The sequence below is a fragment of the Mytilus edulis genome, chromosome 10 (assembly GCF_963676685.1).
Source record: "Mytilus edulis chromosome 10, xbMytEdul2.2, whole genome shotgun sequence".
In the NCBI taxonomy this organism is placed as follows: Eukaryota; Metazoa; Mollusca; class Bivalvia; order Mytilida; family Mytilidae; genus Mytilus; species Mytilus edulis.
The window spans coordinates 63,661,356-63,684,320 of NC_092353.1; the positions used below are offsets into that span (position 1 = coordinate 63,661,356).

The 22,965-nt window shown below is 33.0% G+C and overlaps 1 protein-coding gene across 2 annotated transcripts in view; it reads right to left on the bottom strand.

Moving 5' to 3' along the window:
- LOC139491676 (E3 ubiquitin-protein ligase parkin-like) overlaps positions 1-22,965 on the bottom strand; it is a 43,073-nt gene that overhangs the window by 14,335 nt on the left and 5,773 nt on the right. For both annotated transcript variants that reach the window (XM_071279483.1, XM_071279484.1), the window contains exons 3-6: positions 22,331-22,443; positions 21,146-21,235; positions 9,972-10,084; positions 5,421-5,557 (exon numbers count right to left, since the gene is read on the bottom strand). In XM_071279483.1, the coding sequence (XP_071135584.1) occupies positions 5,421-5,557; positions 9,972-10,084; positions 21,146-21,235; positions 22,331-22,443 (453 nt within the window). The remainder of the gene's footprint in view (positions 1-5,420; positions 5,558-9,971; positions 10,085-21,145; positions 21,236-22,330; positions 22,444-22,965) is intronic.

Consider the following 22,965-nt stretch of genomic DNA (forward strand, 5'->3'; position numbering starts at 1 on the left):
GGGAGACTATATCCATGGTTAATGTCTACTATATATAACAATGGCGTACCAGGATAAGGGAGACTATATCCATGGTTCATGTCTACTATATATAACAATGGCGTACCAGGACAAGGGAGACGATATCCATGGCTAATATCTACTATATATAACAATGACTTACCAGGTCAAGGGAGACTATATCCATGGTTCATGTCTACTATATATAACAATGACGTACCAGGACAAGGGAGACTATATCCATGGTTAATATCTACTATATATAACAATGACTTACCAGGACAAGGGAGACTATATCCATGGTTAATGTCTACTATATATATAACAATGACTTACCAGGTCAAGGGAGACTATATCCATGGTTAATGTCTACTATATATAACAATGGCGTACCAGGACAAGGGAGACTATATCCATGGTTAATGTCTACTATATATAACAATGGCATACCAGGACATGGGAGACGATATCCATGGCTAATATCTACTATATATAACAATGGCGTACCAGGACAAGGGAGCCTATATCCATGGCTAATGTCTACTATATATAACAATGGCGTACCAGGAGAAGGGAGACTATATCCATGGTTAATGTCTACTATATATAACAATGACTTACCAGGACAAGGGAGACTATATCCATGGTTAATGTCTACTATATATAACAATGACGTACCAGGACAAGGGAGACTATATCCATGGTTAATGTCTACTATATATAACAATGACTTACCAGGACAAGGGAGACTATATCCATGGTTAATGTCTACTATATATAACAATGGCGTACCAGTATAAGGGAGACTATATCCATGGTTAATGTCTACTATATATAACAATGGCGTACCAGGACAAGGGAGACTATATCCATGGTTAATGTCTACTAAATATAACAATGGCGTACCAGGACAAGGGAGACTATATCCATGGCTAATGTCTACTATATATAACAATGGCGTACCAGGAGAAGGGAGACTATATCCATGGTTAATGTCTACTATATATAACAATGGCGTACCAGGACAAGGGAGACTATATCCATGGTTAATGTCTACTATATATAACAATGGCGTACCAGGACAAGGGAGACTATATCCATGGTTAATGTCTACTATATATAACAATGGCGTACCAGGACAAGGGAGACTATATCCATGGTTAATGTCTACTAAATATAACAATGGCGTACCAGGACAAGGGAGACTATATCCATGGCTAATGTCTACTATATATAACAATGGCGTACCAGGATAAGGGAGACTATATCCATGGTTAATGTCTACTATATATAACAATGGCGTACCAGGACAAAAGAGACTATATCCATGGTTAATGTCTACTATATGTAACAATGACGTACCAGGACAAGGGAGACTATATCCATGGTTAATGTCTACTATATATAACAATGGCGTACCAAGACAAGGGAGACTATATCCATGGTAATTGGTTAATGTCTACTATATATAACAATGGCGTACCAGGACAAAAGAGACTATATCCATGGTTAATGTCTAATATATGTAACAATGACGTACCAGGACAAGGGAGACTATATCCATGGTTAATGTCTACTATATATAACAATGGCGTACCAGGATAAGGGAGACTATATCCATGGTTCATGTCTACTATATATAACAATGGCGTACCAAGACAAGGGAGACGATATCCATGGCTAATATCTACTATATATAACAATGACTTACCAGGTCAAGGGAGACTATATCCATGGTTCATGTCTACTATATATAACAATGACGTACCAGGACAAGGGAGACTATATCCATGGTTAATGTCTACTATATATAACAATGACTTACCAGGACAAGGGAGACTATATCCATGGCTATTAATGTCTACTATATATAACAATGGTGTACCAGGACAAGGGAGACTATATCCATGGTTAATGTCTACTATATATAACAATGGTGTACCAGGACAAGGGAGACTATATCCATGGTTAATGTCTACTATATATAACAATGGTGTACTAGGACAAGAAAGACTATATCCATGGTTAATGTCTACTATATATAACAATGGTGTACCAGGACAAGGGAGACTATATCCATGGCTAATGTCTACTATATGTAACAATGGCGTACCAGGACAAGGGAGACTATATCCATGGTTAATGTCTACTATATATAACAATGGCGTACCAGGACAAGGGAGACTATATCCATGGTTAATGTCTACTATATATAACAATGGCGTACCAGGACAAGGGAGACTATATCCATGGTTAATGTCTACTATATATAACAATGACTTACCAGGACATGGGAGACTATATCCATGGTTAATGTCTACTATATATAACAATGGCGTACCAGGACAAGGGAGACTATATCCATGGTTAATGTCTACTATATATAACAATGGCGTACCAGGACAAGGGAGACTATATCCATGGTTAATGTCTACTATATATAACAATGACTTACCAGGACAAGGGAGACTATATCCATGGCTAATGTCTACTATATGTAACAATGGCGTACCAGGACAAGGGAGACTATATCCATGGTTAATGTCTACTATATATAACAATGGCGTACCAGGACATGGGAGACTATATCCATGGTTAATGTCTACTATATATAACAATGGCGTACCAGGACAAGGGAGACTATATCCATGGTTAATGTCTACTATATATAACAATGGCGTACCAGGACAAGGGAGACTATATCCATGGTTAATGTCTACTATATATAACAATGGCATACCAGGACAAGGGAGACTATATCCATGGTTCATGTCTACTATATATAACAATGACTTACCAGGACAAGGGAGACTATATCCATGGTTAATGTCTACTATATATAACAATGGCGTACCAGGACAAGGGAGACTATATCCATGGTTAATGTCTACTATATATAACAATGGCGTACCAGGACAAGGGAGACTATATCCATGGTTAATGTCTACTATATATAACAATGGCGTACCAGGACAAGGGAGACTATATCCATGGTTAATGTCTACTATATATAACAATGGCGTACCAGTATAAGGGAGACTATATCCATGGTTAATGTCTACTATATATAACAATGGCGTACCAGGAGAAGGGAGACTATATCCATGGTTAATGTCTACTATATATAACAATGGCATACCAGGACAAGGGAGACTATATCCATGGTTCATGTCTACTATATATAACAATGACTTACCAGGACAAGGGAGACTATATCCATGGTTAATGTCTACTATATATAACAATGGCGTACCAGGACATGGGAGACTATATCCATGGCTATGTCTACTATATATAACAATGGTGTACCAGGACAAGGGAGACTATATCCATGGTTCATGTCTACTATATATAACAATGGCGTACCAGGACAAGGGAGACTATATCCATGGTTCATGTCTACTATATATAACAATGGCGTACCAGGAGAAGGGAGACTATATCCATGGTTAATGTCTACTATATATAACAATGGCGTACCAGGATAAGGGAGACTATATCCATGGTTCATGTCTACTATATATAACAATGGCGTACCAGGACAAGGGAGACGATATCCATGGCTAATATCTACTATATATAACAATGACTTACCAGGTCAAGGGAGACTATATCCATGGTTCATGTCTACTATATATAACAATGACGTACCAGGACAAGGGAGACTATATCCATGGTTAATGTCTACTATATATAACAATGACTTACCAGGACAAGGGAGACTATATCCATGGCTATTAATGTCTACTATATATAACAATGGTGTACCAGGACAAGGGAGACTATATCCATGGTTAATGTCTACTATATATAACAATGGTGTACCAGGACAAGGGAGACTATATCCATGGTTAATGTCTACTATATATAACAATGGTGTACTAGGACAAGAAAGACTATATCCATGGTTAATGTCTACTATATATAACAATGGTGTACCAGGACAAGGGAGACTATATCCATGGCTAATGTCTACTATATGTAACAATGGCGTACCAGGACAAGGGAGACTATATCCATGGTTAATGTCTACTATATATAACAATGGCGTACCAGGACAAGGGAGACTATATCCATGGTTAATGTCTACTATATATAACAATGGCGTACCAGGACAAGGGAGACGATATCCATGGTTAATGTCTACTATATATAACAATGGCGTACCAGGACAAGGGAGACTATATCCATGGTTAATGTCTACTATATATAACAATGGCGTACCAGGACAAGGGAGACTATATCCATGGTTAATGTCTACTATATATAACAATGGCGTACCAGGACAAGGGAGACTATATCCATGGTTAATGTCTACTAAATATAACAATGGCGTACCAGGACAAGGGAGACTATATCCATGGCTAATGTCTACTATATATAACAATGGCATACCAGGACAAGGGAGACTATATCCATGGTTAATGTCTACTATATATAACAATGGCGTACCAGGACAAGGGAGACTATATCCATGGCTAATGTCTACTATATATAACAATGGCATACCAGGACAAGGGAGACTATATCCATGGTTAATGTCTACTATATATAACAATGGCGTACCAGGACAAGGGAGACTATATCCATGGTTAATGTCTACTATATATAACAATGGCATACCAGGACAAGGGAGACTATATCCATGGTTCATGTCTACTATATATAACAATGGCGTACCAGGACAAGGGAGACTATATCCATGGTTAATGTCTACTATATATAACAATGGCGTACCAGGACAAGGGAGACGATATCCATGGTTAATGTCTACTATATATAACAATGGCGTACCAGGACAAGGGAGACTATATCCATGGTTAATGTCTACTAAATATAACAATGGCGTACCAGGACAAGGGAGACTATATCCATGGCTAATGTCTACTATATATAACAATGGCATACCAGGACAAGGGAGACTATATCCATGGTTAATGTCTACTATATATAACAATGGCGTACCAGGACAAGGGAGACTATATCCATGGTTAATGTCTACTATATATAACAATGGCGTACCAGGACAAGGGAGCCTATATCCATGGCTAATGTCTACTATATATAACAATGGCGTACCAGGACAAGGGAGACGATATCCATGGTTCATGTCTACTATATATAACAATGACTTACCAGGACAAGGGAGACTATATCCATGGCTAATGTCTACTATATATAACAATGGCGTACCAGGACAAGGGAGACTATATCCATGGTTCATGTCTACTATATATAACAATGACTTACCAGGACAAGGGAGACTATATCCATGGTTAATGTCTACTATATATAACAATGGCGTACCAGGACATGGGAGACTATATCCATGGCTATGTCTACTATATATAACAATGGTGTACCAGGACAAGGGAGACTATATCCATGGTTCATGTCTACTATATATAACAATGACTTACCAGGACAAGGGAGACTATATCCATGGTTTACATCTTCTATAAACATTCTGTCATTCAATCTGACAATACCATAAGACCTAAAACATTCTATACACATCACATGACTCTTGTCACAGGGAAACACCAATAAAGGAGAACTAAAATAAAAAACATATCATACATTATCATAGAGCTACAAAAAATAATCACTTCACACGACTCTTGTCACAGGGAAAACCAATAAAGGAGAACTGAAATGAAAAACATATCACTAAATACATTATTATACAGCTACAAAAATACAATTTATACTGCACTCATTCTATTTAAGCAGTCAAAATGTGTTGACTATATTTCTATGTCATATACAGTCACTGACCCGATGTCAATTTTCTTCATGCATATCTAAATAGAGGTTGCCGAAACTATATTTAATTATTCATACGTCCTCTTCAACCTGTTCTTGTTTCAAATGTATACAACAAAGCGTGGAACGACTCAAACTTATTTCTTTTACAATTTTTGGAAAAACATATTTCACTTGTTAATTTTTTTTGTTTGAAACCTATAAATTATTATCTTTCATGCTTATTGTTGATATATTTGTCCATACTCAAGCGAATTTCATCATCGATTGCTGGGTTCAACAGGTAATGTACATTTCATTGTGTTGTATATTTCTCCACCTCATACTGGTATGAACCCTTTTAAAGGGGGATTTTTCCGAAAATGGAAATCAAATAAATAACATTTACATTTTAAACAATTGTAAATGTTATTTTCTAGATTGCAGTATAAAGACAATAATAGCTAGTGCATTGACTTGCCATATCAACGATATAAGGATTCGGCCCAAAATGGAGGAAAAGCAAGTAACACAACATTCAAGCTTGATACAGCTCTGAATTTGGATTGGGATTAAATATTTGACACAGCATAGGCTTTTTAAAGGGGTATTTTCCCCAAAATTTAAATCAAATAAATAACACTTACATTTTAAACAATATAGGATTAAACACATTTTTTCTAGAGGTTATTGATGTGTAAACAGGGGCGATTAACTCACAAACTGAATAAAAGTCCGAAGGACTTTTATGTCAAGTTTGTGAGTAAGAGACCCGGTTTACACATCAATAACCTCTAGAAAAAATGTGTTTAATTCTTATAATTCTGCATCCAAACATACGCAATTATTAATTCACATTATTTGATTGATGGCTGCTATATTTACCATCAAAAGCACAATGGCATGTCGTAACTAAGCAGTGGCCGCCATTTTGACTTTCTAAAAACCATAAATGTCCGATAAATGCAACAGAATCTAAAATGAAATAGCACCTACCTCAAAGACTTCATTTTAATTAAATAATATCAGAATTTGAAGCGTACACGTAACGAAATAATCTCTCCCTTGAATATTTGCATTCGTATGACGTCGTGTTTTTCCATGAGGTAAATTCGCCAAATCCTTTCATGAAATTTCGCGGAATTTCATTCAAATTTTATTTTTATACATTTTCGAAGCTTTTGTGCATTTATTTTGTTTCTTCTTTTTGTTAAATATGCATTTGAATAGAAACAACTGTTATGCAATTGTTTTATAGTCTCAATTTGATGAAAATCACAGTATCCCTGCAAGAATGTGCATGTATCGCGCATGAATAGATTACAAAAGTAGTTTCGGAAACATGGTTTATCGAAGTGTAAACCAAGAGAAAAATTCCCAATTGACCAATCCAATTCAAGTATTTATAGAAATGCAAATGATATAAGAATTATTTGAAAATGTTTTTTTTCTAGATTGCAGTATAAAGACAATAATAGCTAGTGCATTGACTTGTCATATCTATGAATTTGAGCATTTTTATACAGAATGGACATAATATCAATTTTTGATTTTTTTGCAAAGTTTCCTTTTAAGTCTAATGTGTCTCAAAACTGTCCTTACCTTACTGTAGAACATGTTAAACACTCTATATTCTTCATATTAGGTCTGATGTGTCTCAAAACTGTCCTTACCTTACTGTAGAACATGTTAAACACTATATTCTATGTAATAGGTCTGATGTGTCTCAAAACTGTCCTTACCTTACTGTAGAACATGTTAAACACTCTATATTCTTGGTATTAGGTCTGATGTGTTTAAAAACTGTCCTTACCTTACCGTAGAACATGATAAACACTCTATATTCTTCATATTAGGTCTGATGTGTCTCAAAACTGTCCTTACTTTACTGTATAACATGTTAAACACTCTATATTCTTCATATTAGGTCTGATGTGTCTCAAAACTGTCCTTACCTTACTGTCGAAGATGTTAAACATTCTACATTCTTCATATTAGGTCTGATGTGTCTCTAAACTGTCCTTACCTTACTGTAGAACATGTTAAACACTCTATATTCTTCATATTAGGTCTGATGTGTCTCAAAACTGTCCTTACCTTACTGTAGAACATGTTAAACACTCTGTATTCTTCAAATTAGGTCTGATGTGTCTCAAAACTGTCCTTACCTTACTGTAGAACATGTTAAACACTCTATATTCTTGGTATTAGGTCTGATGTGTTTAAAAACTGTCCTTACCTTACCGTAGAACATGATAAACACTCTATATTCTTCATATTAGGTCTGATGTGTCTCAAAACTGTCCTTACTTACTGTATAACATGTTAAACACTCTATATTCTTCATATTAGGTCTGATGTGTCTCAAAACTGTCCTTACCTTACTGTCGAAGATGTTAAACACTCTATATTCTTCATATTAGGTCTGATGTGTCTCTAAACTGTCCTTACCTTACTGTAGAACATGTTAAACACTCTATATTCTTCATATTAGGTCTGATGTGTCTCAAAACTGTTCTTACCTTACTGTAGAACATGTTAAACACTCTATATTCTTCATATTAGGTCTGATGTGTCTCAAAACTGTCCTTACTTTACTGTATAACATGTTAAACACTCAATATTCTTCATATTAGGTCTGATGTGTCTCTAAACTGTCCTTACCTTACTGTAGAACATGTTAAACACTCTATATTCTTGGTATTAGGTCTGATGTGTTTAAAAACTGTCCTTACCTTACTGTAGAACATGATAAACACTCTATATTCTTCATATTAGGTCTGATGTGTCTCAAAACTGTCCTTACCTTACTGTAGAACATGTTAAACACTCTATATTCTACATATTAGGTCTGATGTGTCTCTTAACTGTCCTTACCTTACTGTAGAACATGTTAAACACTCTATATTTTTGGTATTAGGTCTGATGTGTTTTAAAACTGTCCTTACCTTACTGTAGAACGTGATAAACACTCTATATTCTTCATATTAGGTCTGATGTGTCTCAAAACTGTCCTTACCTTACTGTAAAACATGTTAAACACTCTATATTCTTTGTATTATGTCTGATGTGTCTCAAAACTGTCCTTACCTTACTGTAGAACATGTTAAACACTCTATATTCTTCATATTAGGTCTGATGTGTCTCAAAACTGTCCTTACCTTACTGTAGAACATGTTAAACACTCTATATTTTTGGTATTAGGTCTGATGTGTTTAAAAACTGTCCTCACTTTACTGAAGAACTTGATAAACACTCTTTATTCTTCATATTAGGTCTGATGTGTCTCAAAACTGTCCTTACCTTACTGTAAAACATGTTAAACACTCTATATTCTTTGTATTATGTCTGATGTGTCTCAAAACTGTCCTTACCTTACTGTATAACATGTTAAACACTCTATATTCTTCATATTAGGTCTGATGTGTCTCAAAACTGTCCTTACCTTACTGTAGAACATGTTAAACACTCTATATTTTTGGTATTAGGTCTGATGTGTTTAAAAACTGTCCTTACCTTACTGTAGAACTTGATAAACACTCTATATTCTTCATATTAGGTCTGATGTGTCTCAAAACTGTCCTTACCTTACTGTAGAACATGTTAAACACTCTGTATTCTTCATATTAGGTCTGATGTGTCTCAAAACTGTCCTTACCTTACTGTAGAACATGATAAACACTCTATATTCTTCATATTAGGTCTGATGTGTCTCAAAACTGTCCTTACCTTACTGTATAACATGTTAAACACTCTATATTCTTCATATTAGGTCTGATGTGTTTAAAAACTGTCCTTACCTTACTGTAGAACATGATAAACACTCTATATTCTTCATATTAGGTCTGATGTGTCTCAAAACTGTCCTTACCTTACTGTATAACATGTTAAACACTCTATATTCTTCATATTAGGTCTGATGTGTCTCTTAACTGTCCTTACCTTACTGTAGAACATGTTAAACACTCTATATTCTTGGTATTAGGTCTGATGTGTTTAAAAACTGTCCTTACCTTACTGAAGAACTTGATAAACACTCTATATTCTTCATATTAGGTCTGATGTGTCTCAAAACTGTCCTTACCTTACTGTAGAACATGTTAAACACTCTATATTCTTCTTATTAGGTCTGATGTGTCTCTAAACTGTCCTTACCTTACTGTAGAACATGTTAAACACTCTATATTCTTCATATTAGGTCTGATGTGTCTCTAAACTGTCCTTACCTTACTGTAGAACATGTTAAACACTCTATATTCTTCTTATTAGGTCTGATGTGTCTCAAAACTGGAGCTGTGTCAAACTCTGATGAATGACTGGCACATTTAAAGTAGAATTGCTACAAGTAAAATTCCAATAAATTAGCCATAAAATATGAACAATATTTTTTGATTTACTTCCTGTCAATAAATGGTCTTTAGAAACATGAGCTAGATATATATTGTATAGAAACCTGTATATTGTTGAAGATTTATGTTACACTCTAAATATTTTGGTATTTGGGTTGCTGTTACATTGACCATATCTCCTTTTATTCACATTACACACACATTGAAGTTAAAGACTATATGATCAAATGATCAAAAAGTCGATGGTGGCGGTAATATGGATCTCATGTCATATAATCATGCATAGTGGATTTGAATTACTTTTACCTACCATCACTAAGATTCACTGGTGTTAAACTGCTAACCGTAACTGGAAATACGACATTCCCAATTTGGCAATGGCAGAAATAGGTAAAATCTTTTCAGTCATTTTTCTCAAATGTAACATGTTTTTGTCAATGGTTATTCAGCTGCAAGGTTTTCCAATACCATTATATCATATTTGAATCATAACAGTGCACTGTAAATGTCTAACCGCTTAGAAAATTGCCGTTGAAAAATTTTGAGATTATAATTGTAAAAAGATTATCGTAACTGGATAGTGTTTGATTGATATTGACACTAAAACTGTCTATCTTAAATAGCATATGATGAAAATATGGTGATGAATTAATCATGGAAATGTTCTAAAAGCTTATGACATTTCTTTTTGTTCATTTGATATATGATTAATAGTTCTTATGTAAACAACTACATACTAGTATATCACAAAATTGGAATGGGAAGAGGGGGAGGGGACAAGCTTCAAGAAATTTGAAAATGGGGAACTATGTTAAAATACAGAAAACTCCAGGATGATACAAAATATGGGAATGAGAGAAACTTTTAAAATAAAAATAAATGTTTAGAACTAAAAATTGATATCGTTTGGCATTTTATTTGAATAGGGACTTGGAAACAAATGTCACACCATTTTAAATGTGTAAACAGTTGTACAGCCCATAAATACTATAAAATGCTTAGCTATTCATGACAGTCACTGACGTTTCAATATCTCAGAAAATAACTATAAATTTTAACAACAACAATTTAATGATAATATTTATAGTAGAGAAAGATTGGGATGCTGCGTGTGTTATGAAGTTAAGCACATGTTAACGTGGAGTTAATTGGCAAATATGGATTTGTCTTTCTATATAGTTCGAAGATCAAGACATCAAATTGGTGTGGCCTTAAATTTTCTTACAAGATAGATCAATTCAAAGAATGACTGCAACTTTGAGAAATCATAGCGCATATTCCGCCATATCAGAAACAAACTCATTCATATACTTGGTATATGAAAAGAATGCTGCATCCATATGCATGGAAATTATTGTTAAGAAAAAATATTGAAGGTAACAAGGAACATTTTTGTACTTGCATAATTACCATATACTTAGTATTTTTCTATCAAATGAAAACAAAAATTAGCCTTCCTAATTGTCATGCATTTTCTTGAAGCACAAACTATTTGTTTGATAATCTATTACTGTGACTAACCGATCACCTTTGGGGTATTATAATACCTACAGTGTTACCTGGATAAAAAATTGTCAACACAATTTGTCCATTTAAACTGTACAATAGGTTTTGTGAGAGATTATCAATAGGTGGTCATTTAACTACCTGTAGATTTTACCTGGTTGTTTTTTGCCCTAAATTTTTTTTTCATTGACAGTTTTGTTTTAAATTTACAGGTGGTCAGTCAACCATTGAATGATAATATCAGATTATTACATGGCATTTTTCATATCGCATGTGTTATCAGCCCTAGGTTCAAAATCAGCCCAAGAGCCGCATGGCATGAGGGCTGATATTGACCGAGGGCTGATAATACATGCGATATGAAAAATGACATGTAATGATCTTTTTATCATATGCTTCAACAATGGAGAAGAATAACAGATTCATATATTGATCCCTTTACGTGGTTCCAAAATAGAAGTTCAAAGATTGAAAAGTTCACGAACGTCAGACCCCAGATTTAGTACATTCGATATGATATCTTTCTATCATATGCCTCAACAGAGAAGAAGAATATTTTAATATGGACGAATCAACAAAATAAATATTTCAATAATATACATAATATGAACACTGTTTGGAAAAGTCAACTGTTAAAGTAACTTTCTAAATTATGTTTGAAACGTTTAAAAATTAATTTTAATAATTAATATTTGTTTTTGTTTTTTTATTATTTTACTCAATAATACTTTCCAGTATCCAAAAAATTGTTTTGTATACTACTTCGTAATGTTTTTCACTGAAAACGTAGCATTGAGGTGTATTTTCCGGAATTTGCTGAGTATCACCGGAATGCCATGCGATAACGTTACGGAAAGGCATGTGATAACAATCGAAGCATGTGATAAACTTTTCATATCAGCCCGCTTAGCATCAATTCGAGAAATATGAAATTTACGTTAATTCAATGCTATTATCGTACAGTAAAAATCATATGTTATTTAGTCTAAGAAATTCATTCTCAAGACTTGTCTTTTTTCGCAAATACCCCTCAAGAACATGATATATCTGTTTAATTACACCGAATTTTAATGTTCTAAAACGCATTGATGATCGTGACGTTACAAGCGTCCAGTCGGATAGAGTATTTTTTGGCAAATACCACGGCAGAGAGGGTAAAAAAGGCAAATCCTTTTGGCAAATACCCCGGCGGAGTTAAAAAATGAACGATATTCGTTTGATAACAGTGAATTGGTGAAAAATACACTGGCTATCAACCAATCAAAACCCAGGATTCTTACATAAAGTGTAATTATGATTTAAATCACCTGTTACCTAAAATGTTACTGTGACATTAATTAAAGAGGGGGGGCAAGGGGGTTCCCAATAACAGCAAAACAGCAAATTGATTTGGCTCATAACAGATAACAAGGAATTAAAATGGACAAAAACAGATAACAGTAAATGAAATATTAAAATAATTCGGTCTTTGACAAATCAGTATTTCTTATTACGGATATAATCCTTTGTAATGCATTAAATTCCATTTTTTATGACTATGTTTTTAGTATTAATTTATGTTTCTAGAATGTGTTTAAATTACTACTCAATATATTATAATATTTTTATACGCTCGTTTACGGAACGTATTATGGTATACTGTTGTCCGTCTGTTGTCAACATGTCGGACATTAACTCAAAAACTCTTTAACCATTTGCATTAAACTTTGGGAAATTGTTTATATCTATTGACGTGAGCTCCCATTTTTTTTTTTTTTATAAATTTTAGATTTTAAGTTTCTGGGTAATGGGTTTTTATTCAATAAAATTGGTGTTTTTTTTTTCATTTTTCTGATAATATCTCAAAATGCTTTCACAAAGCAAGGAATTTTGGTGAATTGTTTATATCTATTAACATGAGGTTACTTTCAATTTTTATAAATTTTCGATTTTACGTTTCCGAGTTAACGGGTTTTATTAACTAAAAAGGGGTGATTTTCCAGTTTTCAGACATTAACACAAAAATGTGTTCATCAGTTTTCATGAAACGTTGGTGTATTGTTTATATATATTGACTAAAGCTCCCTTTGTTGCTAATAAAAAAAAGTGACCTAAAAGAGTTTGATATTCTGACTTTTTCTAAATGACCATTTAATGAGGTGTGTGAATTTTTCTTAATAAAACTATGAGGCAAAGAGGTGTATAGGTTAATAAAATCAAAAGCACCATTTAAGCATGCAATTTATCAAGTACTTCGAACGAATTTTGACACTCTAAAAGCAATTTATTCCACTATTTTCAAAGGCCTTATTTGAACAATTTTTTTATCAGCTGAGGTTTTTGATTGTACCAAGTGTACTAGTAAGTAGAATACATAGTTTAGTAGGGAAACAATGGCTTGAAACGAAATAAATCTTTGTTTGTAATGAGTTATGTGCAGCTTCAGACCCAAGTACATGGTTGGAACTTTCATTGTACAATGCATTTGGTTCTGCTTTGAAAAGAATTACAGAGCTGAGTCTATGTACCATATTATATAAAAGGTTAAGTGGTTGTTAGGACCTAGTCCTTAATTGGGATCCTTGTCAGATATTCCTGGCCATATGTTTTTTGTCATATTAAGAATTGTTTTAATTTAATATGTTCGTACGGAAAACAAGGAACATTATTCTCATACAAAAAATTCTAAATACACATTCATAAAAAAAAATGGAATTTATTACAAAGGATAATCATAAGATATACTTGAATTGTCCTGGACCTCACTTCTGTGATGGGTATATGTTAATGGAATCCTTCTCTGAATACGGGACAAACATATTAGTAGTGGTAGACCCCAATGGCCAATGATCTTCAATTTATATTAAATATTGACTGTCAAAAAAAATGCTAACATTCCAATTTTCAATAACAGTTAACAGCAAACACATTATCACAATAACAGATAACAAAAAAACTAAAAGCCCAATAACAGCTAACAAAGAATAAGACAATAACAGCTAACAGCAAATATATTTTCAAAATAACCGATAACAAAGAATTAAATTGCCCCATAACAGCATAACAGTTAAACCCCTTGCCCCCCCCCCCCCCCCCTCATTAAAACTTATAAAAGATGGCATAAAAAGGGAAAACCATTATTATGAAGAGCATATGGAACTGGCTATTTGTAACTCTGTTGTATGTTAACAACATCAATAGAACAATTTCTGAAAACATTTTTCATCATTGTGGATATACTTAGCCTCACTGGTTTAGAATTTGTGACCACAAATACATATTCATGGATTTATAACCTGTTCATGTTAAGTAACTGCAAATATGCATAACTAATAAAAAAAAATCTTATATAGAAACATTGTGCACAATATACTGGTTACTTTAATTTACAATGGAGTTATATCCCTGGATGAGAAATTAAGTCATTATCTTTTTTATGATAAACTATGAATAAAAGGAGATGTGGCATAATGCATCATTGAAATAGTTACCCAATAACAGAATTTATGGAACTGAACATATTGGCATATTTCTCTTGTATTACTGTCATTCCACAATCCCCTTTGTGGTATTTAAATACCTATTGCCTGACCAGTATAAAAAATTGTCAACACAATTTGTCCATTTAAATTGTATGATAGGTATTGTGAGAGGTCATCAACAGGTGGTCATTTAACTACCCAGTAAAAAAAAATCACTAAAAGGTAAAATTTAAATGACTGATAGATAGCTTGCTTTCCTCATGTATCATGACCAATGTCCTGAATAGACTATTCTATTTAGAGATGGGGCATTTTAGGCCATTTCTTTTTGTGTCTCTTTACAGTGAAGATGGAAATTCAATCAGTGAATTTAGTTTATAAAAAAAGGAGATATATGTTTGCTTCATGGTGTTTTAATGTGGGATATATTTTAAGTTTCTGATTCCTGATATGGAATTAGAGTGTTTGTGAAATGGATTTTTTTGGATAGCCCATCTAATTGTGAATAATTCTACAAGATGAATTATGTGTGGCTTGGTGTTTTATAATGGGATATATTTTCATGTTATATTACGATTCCTGAAATGGAATAGTAGTAATGCTAAGTTTCATTTAATATTCAGGATCTTCTTCAATCGGAATTACTGTGAAAAATTTATTTTCAATATATCAAAAAAGTACAAATGGCTTAGTGAATAGAAATTTCAGTGCTTTATTCTTCATTATGAAAGTGGGATTTACCAGCAATGATTTATTTGTGATTGTTATCAAAAAAAAAAATTTACAATAATTATCTTTGTTAGAAAGAACAAATAGTGTATCAAAGTTTCATTTAATATTCAGGATCTTCTTCAATCGGAATTACTGTGAAAAATTTATTTTCAATATATCAAAAAAGTACAAATGGCTTAGTGAATAGAAATTTCAGTGCTTTATTCTTCATTATAAAAGTGGGATTTACCAGCAATGATTTATTTGTGATTGTTAGCAAAAAAAAAAATTTACAATAATTATCTTTGTTAGAAAGAACAAATAGTGTATCAAATGTAAAATGTCCCATACCTAAATAGAATAGTCCATTCAGGACATTGGACACGAGGAAAGCAAGCTAGCTATCATTCATTTAAATTAGCTCTGTTAAAAACAAACCAGGTAAATCTACAGGTAGTTAAATGACCACCTGTTGATAATAGCTCTCACAATACCTATTGTACAATTTAAATGGACAAATTGTATTGGCAATTTTTTTAACTGGTCAGGCAATAGGTAATTCACTACCACAAAGGTGATTGGATACCCACAGTAACAAAGATAGAGGTTCAAAACTGTTGTTTTAAATTAAAGTCATTAAACTTATTCAGTATTCAATTGTGATAATTTTGTTTCCAGCAGATTTATAACATCATTACATAACTTTGGGTTATGTAAATTTAACACAAAACTCTGTCAATGAAAAAAAAATTTAGGGCAAAAAACAACCAGGTAAAATCTACAGGTAGTTAAATGACCACCTATTGATAATCTCTCACAAAACCTATTGTACAGTTTAAATGGACAAATTGTGTTGACAATTTTTTATCCAGGTAACACTGTAGGTATTATAATACCCCAAAGGTGATCGGTTAGGCACAGTAAAGTCTTTGCACATTTTGCCTTCCCAGGTAATTTATCAATACACATACATGTTATATATAATATATATTTGTGTTTTTTTAAGCCTTCAAATGCTTCGCAAGACTATATACCTGTCATGTAGTTACAGTGAGTTGACTATGGGTGTTACCGTTTACCTGTAGCTATTGTTCAACCAGATTTAAACATTGACAATACAATAGGGACATTTAAATTGATCAGTTGGTTTTGTAAGACTAAAATCTACCTTGATGCTACCTGTAAAAAAATTTATTCACCTAACCCAAAATTTCAGCATGCTTTTTTCCTGAAATTTTTCTTGACCTAGGATTATTCTATCAAAAAATTGAAAGGGTCGAATTTTTTTTCAGTTTTCATTGTTTAAAATCCCCAGTATTGATAATATTTCTAAAATTTACCATAAAATCTTAATCAGTAAAATATTTTGTTAACTGCATATTAATATGTATGAAAATAAATGATTCTTTAAATTTGTAACCCTCATACATAGTATTGTCCATTTGTCAGTGACACACGAAAGAGCTATCCAGGTGATTTCAGTTTCAATTTTCAGATGGATTATATGTTGTGCATTTCTTTATAATGTCCTTTCAAGATTTTCATTTTGGATTATGATATTTGCAGTGCTTTCTTTGAAATTTATTATAAGAGGATTTTTGTGGAAAAAATGCTGTGTTTACTGAAGAAAATTCGGATAATATGAATGTGAAATTGGAAATAATCATTATAAAGTTCTGGATCTAATATTGTTTAATAGGAATATATACATGTAATTGAAATAAAAACTCAATACTGTGGATATAATAAAATCAAGTGATTTGGTGAAAATATACATGTATGAATAAACTTATCCAAAATATTTGTAAAGTGAGATACTCATTTTAAATGTGATAATGGAAATAATCAAATATTGCAAAATTCTGTACCTGTTTTTAGGGATATATATATCATGGGAAATTTAACAGAATATTGATAAAGAGAGAAAATCTAGTTATATAGTCAAAAGCATGAACAAATATTCAAAAACTTTCATCATGTTCATAAAATTAGAAAAATGTTATAAACTATTTCAGATAAAGAAAATGGAATACTGGATGAGATGAAAAATACACTTGTGTATGTAACAATGTTTTAGATTTTAACGAGAGAAATTTATGTATTACTGAAAAATTATTACACCAGGGTTTTCGATATCACAAACTAGTCAAAACATTTACTAAATTTTATCATCGGTATAAATACATCATTCGTAAATATAGCTCAACATGCAGACTTCTAATACGTTCAGGTATTGCACATCCAATTTTTTATGGAAATATTCTTTATAAAGCACAAAGGTGTCAGTATTCACCTCAGAAACTTACAAAACCTTTGAATAGACTTATTAAGAAGGGATATAATTACGATACAGTTGTCAAGTCATTAAAGATTGCATATTTTGGCGTTAATATTGAGTCACTGATAAGGTCTTTGCATCGGAACTAAACACATTTATTCTAAAAACAGTTGTTGGCATGACACAGGTTATGTTCTTCTCATTTATGTTATGATGGTATGATACTAAACCCCTAACGGGAAGGATTGTGCCTGATGTTCATATGATGAAATCATAATCTTTCAGTCAGTTTAATTGAAGTCTGGAGCTGGCATGTCAGTTAACTGCTAGTAGTCGGTTGTTATTTATGTATTATTGTCATTTTTTTTTTTTTTTTTGGTTACATCTTCTGACATCAGACTCGGACTTCTCTTGAACTGAATTTTAATGTGCGTATTGTTACGCGTTTACTTTTCTACATTGGTTAGAGGTATAGGGGGAGGGTTGAGATCTCACAAACATGTTTAACCTCGCCGCATTTTTGCGCCTGTCCCAAGTCAGGAGCCTCTGGCCTTTGTTAGTCTTGTATATTTTAATTTTAGTTTCTTGTGTACAATTTGGAAATTTGTATGGCGTTCATTATCACTGGACTAGTATATATTTGTTTTTAGGGGCCAGCTGAAGGACGCCTCCGGGTGCAGGAATTTCTCGCTACATTGAAGACCTGTTGGTGACCCTCTGCTGTTGTTTTTTATTTGGTCGGGTTGTCTCTTTGACACATTCCCCATTTCCATTCTCAATTTTATAGAGTAAATAAAATAGTTCATTCAAATATGATTTTGATATTTCAATATGAATATACATTAACCATTTATACAAGGAACATGTCAAAAACAACTTTGCTGTACATTATTGCTGTTTACAGTTTATCGCTATCTATAATAATATTCAAGATAATAACCAAAAACAGCAAAATTTCCTTAAAATTACCAATTCAGGGGCAGCAACCCAACAACATGTTGTCTGATTCATTTGAAAATTTCAGGGCAGATAGATGTTGACCTGATAAAATTTTTTACCCATGTCAGATTTGCTCTAAATGCTTTGGTTTTAGAGTTATAAGCCAAAAATTGCATTTTACCCCTATGTTCTATTTTTAGGCGTGGCAGCCATCTTGGTTAGTTGGCCGGGTCACTGGACACATTTTTTAAACTACATACCCCAATGATGATTGTGGCCAAGTCTGGATTAATTTGGCCCAGTAGTTTCAGAGGAGAAGATTTTTGTAAAAGATTACTAAGATTTACGAAAAATGGTTAAAAATTGACTATAAAGGACAATAACTCCTAAAGGGGTCAACTGACCATTTCGGTCTTGTTGACTTATTTGTAAATCTTACTTTGCTGAACATTATTGCTGTTTACAGTTTATATCTATCTATAATAATATTCAAGATAATAACCAAAAACAGTAAAATTTCTTTAAAATTACCAATTCAGGGGCAGCAACCCAACAGCAGGTTGTCCGATTCATCTGAAAATTTCAGGGCAGATAGATTTTGACCTGATGAACAATTTTACACCCATGACAGATTTGCTCTAAATGCTTTGGTTTTTGAGTTATAAGCCAAAAACGGCATTTTACCCCTATGTTCTATTTTTAGCCATGGCGGCCATTTTGGTTGGTTGACCGGGTCACCAGACACATTTTGAAAACTAGATACCCCAATAATGATTGTGGCCATGTTTGGTTTAATTTGGCCCAGTAGTTTCAGAGGAGAAGATTTTTCTAAAAGATGACTAAGATTTACGAAAAATGGTTAAAAATTGACTATAAATGGCAATAACTCCTAAAGGGGTCAATTGACCATTTCAGTCATGTTGACTTATTTGTAAATCTTACTTTGCTGAACATTATTGCTGTTTACAGTTTATATCTATCTATAATAATATTCAAGATAATAACCAAAAACAGTAAAATTTCCTTAAAATTACCAATTCAGGGGCAGCAACCCAACAGCAGGTTGTCCGATTCATCTGAAAATTTCAGGGCAGATAGATCTTGACCTGATAAACAATTTTACCACCATGTCAGTTCTGCTTTAAATGCTTTGTTTTTTGAGTTATAAGCCAAAAACTGCATTTTACCCCTATGTTCTATTTTTAGCCATGGCGGCCATTTTGGTTGGTTGACCGGGTCACCAGACACATTTTGAAAACTAGATACCCCAATAATGATTGTGGCCATGTTTGGTTTAATTTGGCCCAGTAGTTTCAGAGGAGAAGATTTTTCTAAAAGATGACTAAGATTTACGAAAAATGGTTAAAAATTGACTATAAATGGCAATAACTCCTAAAGGGGTCAATTGACCATTTCAGTCATGTTGACTTATTTGTATTCTTACTTTGCTGAACATTATTGCTGTTCACAGTTTATCTCTATCTATAATAATATTCAAGATAATAACCAAAAACAGCAAAATTTCTTTAAAATTACCAATTCAGGGGCAGCAATGGGTTGTCCGATTCATCTGAAAATTTCAGGGCAGATAGATCTTGACCTGATAAACAATTTTACCACCATGTCAGTTCTGCTTTAAATGCTTTGTTTTTTGAGTTATAAGCCAAAAACTGCATTTTACCCCTATGTTCTATTTTTAGCCATGGCAGCTATCTTGGATGGTTGACCGGGTCACCAGACACATTTTTTATACTAGATACCCTAATGATGATTGTGGCCAAGTTTGGTTTAATTTGGCCCAGTAGTTTCAGAGGAGAAGACTTTTGTAAAAGTTAACGACGACGGACGACGGACGCAAAGTGATGAGAAAAGCTCACTTGGCCCTTCAGGTGAGCTAAAAATGACTGAAAAGATTTTACCTATTTCTGCCGTCGCCATATTGAGATCTTCATAATTCCAGTTACGGTTATCAGTTTAACACCAGTGAAGATTGCAGTACAAAATGTATTATTTAGAAGGATTTAAATTTGCAATGTTGAGACTGTTCAAAATTCATACTTTACATTGCATTTATCATATTATACATATATATGTGTTTGTTTTCTGTTGAAGAAGTTTTATTCGATTAAAAAAAAAACATGCATGTTTAAACTTACAGCAGTTTGTAGATTCCCCTGACAACCTTCACTCTTACATTCACATTGTATCGTACCAGACTTCATCACATCATCAAAGTTTTCTGGTTCCTAATAATACATAAATTTATGTTAATACCTTTGAGGAAAATTGCAAACAAGAAGATAGCTTAAGGATGTAGTAAGGTCAGGTTTAAATCTTTAAAAATTTTGTCTGATGTTTAGACTGCTTGGTTTTTTTTCCTATAGGGTTAAAATCTTTTGCCTGATATCACCCACTTTTCTTTTCACAGAATATTTCAACAGCTCATAAAAAGGTCATTACAAAAATAGAAGCAGATTTTATATTCATCTTCTTTATGACTTGAGACCCAAATAATGCCAAAGCTAAATATAAGGTTTAGCCTTTTTTGCCATTTTTTTTAAAATCAAATATCTTGAAAATGAGATCCATTTTTTGTTCTCAATTTTTCTTCAGGTGTTATTATTGATTTTCCCCTTTTAGTCTTTGTTAAATTTGCTATTGATTTTCCCCTTTTAGTCTTTGTTAAATTTGCGCTTTTCCCAAAAATGTGCAGAAGTTATCTTTGTTTCAAATAAAGAAATACATGGCATGAGTAAAGTTCTATCATGTCCAGTACTATAGACAAAATTTCACATAACCATGATAACATTTCATTGCATACAATAAAATAACCATCACTGGAAGTTAACCAATCAAATTTCTCCCCTTATCTAACCTGTGTACAAGGTTTAGGAACCAATTGTAACCTCAAGTTTACCAAATATTCTATAGAAAATATTAGAAACCCCAAATAAAAAAAATAAAAGTGATTTGAAATACCCAAGACATATGTTTATAAAACAGAAATGTTTTACTGCAATAAAATGTAGGATTAATTACCAACAACTGTCAAGAGAATATTTTTTTTCGACCTATTTTCGTATACAACCGGATGTGAAGTATTACACCTTCATGGCACTTCTCCTTACTGCAAATTGTTTTGTCTTGAATTTAAATTCAAACTTGTTTGTTAGCATACTTTTTTATACTTTGTAAATATTACTATCTTAAGCTGAATCAGTATGTACTTTGAAGTATCTAAACTTCTAGCTTCATTATAGAAATTCGAATGAACAGGGGGATAAACACCCAATAAACAGAACGATCTTTCATCTTAAAGTAAGACTGAACGTAAGACTTACCCTTTGTAACACAATATGACCTTCATAGCAGTTGCCACATTTCACTCTCAACTTTCCTGGACACAGACTTTGGCACTGTTCCTTACAATATACAAAGAAATGGTGAACATCTTCTGTAAAACATAAAAAAACATTTTTTGTACCTGACTACATCAACAACAAATTTACATGTTTATAATCACATAAGTAATAAGCATGTCAGAAGCAGATGACTAATTTAAGTTTATTGCTGTTCCTTTTCAGTTAATTGACTAGTCCATTTATTGTATTTCTCTGCACTAACTACTCCTTGCTAAGTCGTTCTGTAATTTTTACATCACAGCTATGAGAAGTGAGCAGAACCTTCAGTGATGTCACAGTTTGTGAGGAGTTATTAGCCCCATCAAAATGTGACAGCTAAACTTATCAAAGTTACTTTGCTAGGATAACCAAGAATATATCTCAGAAGTGAGGAAAAAGACCAGAAAATGTTTGACACACAGATTATAAGTTTTCTGCATATAGATATCGTTCAAATAAATTATATATCTTTCAGCCATTTGACACAATGTAAAGCATTTTGCTCCTTCACTGCACTCACTTTCAGTTCTATTCACATTATGACTCAACGCTGATATTTTATAATATCAATGTGC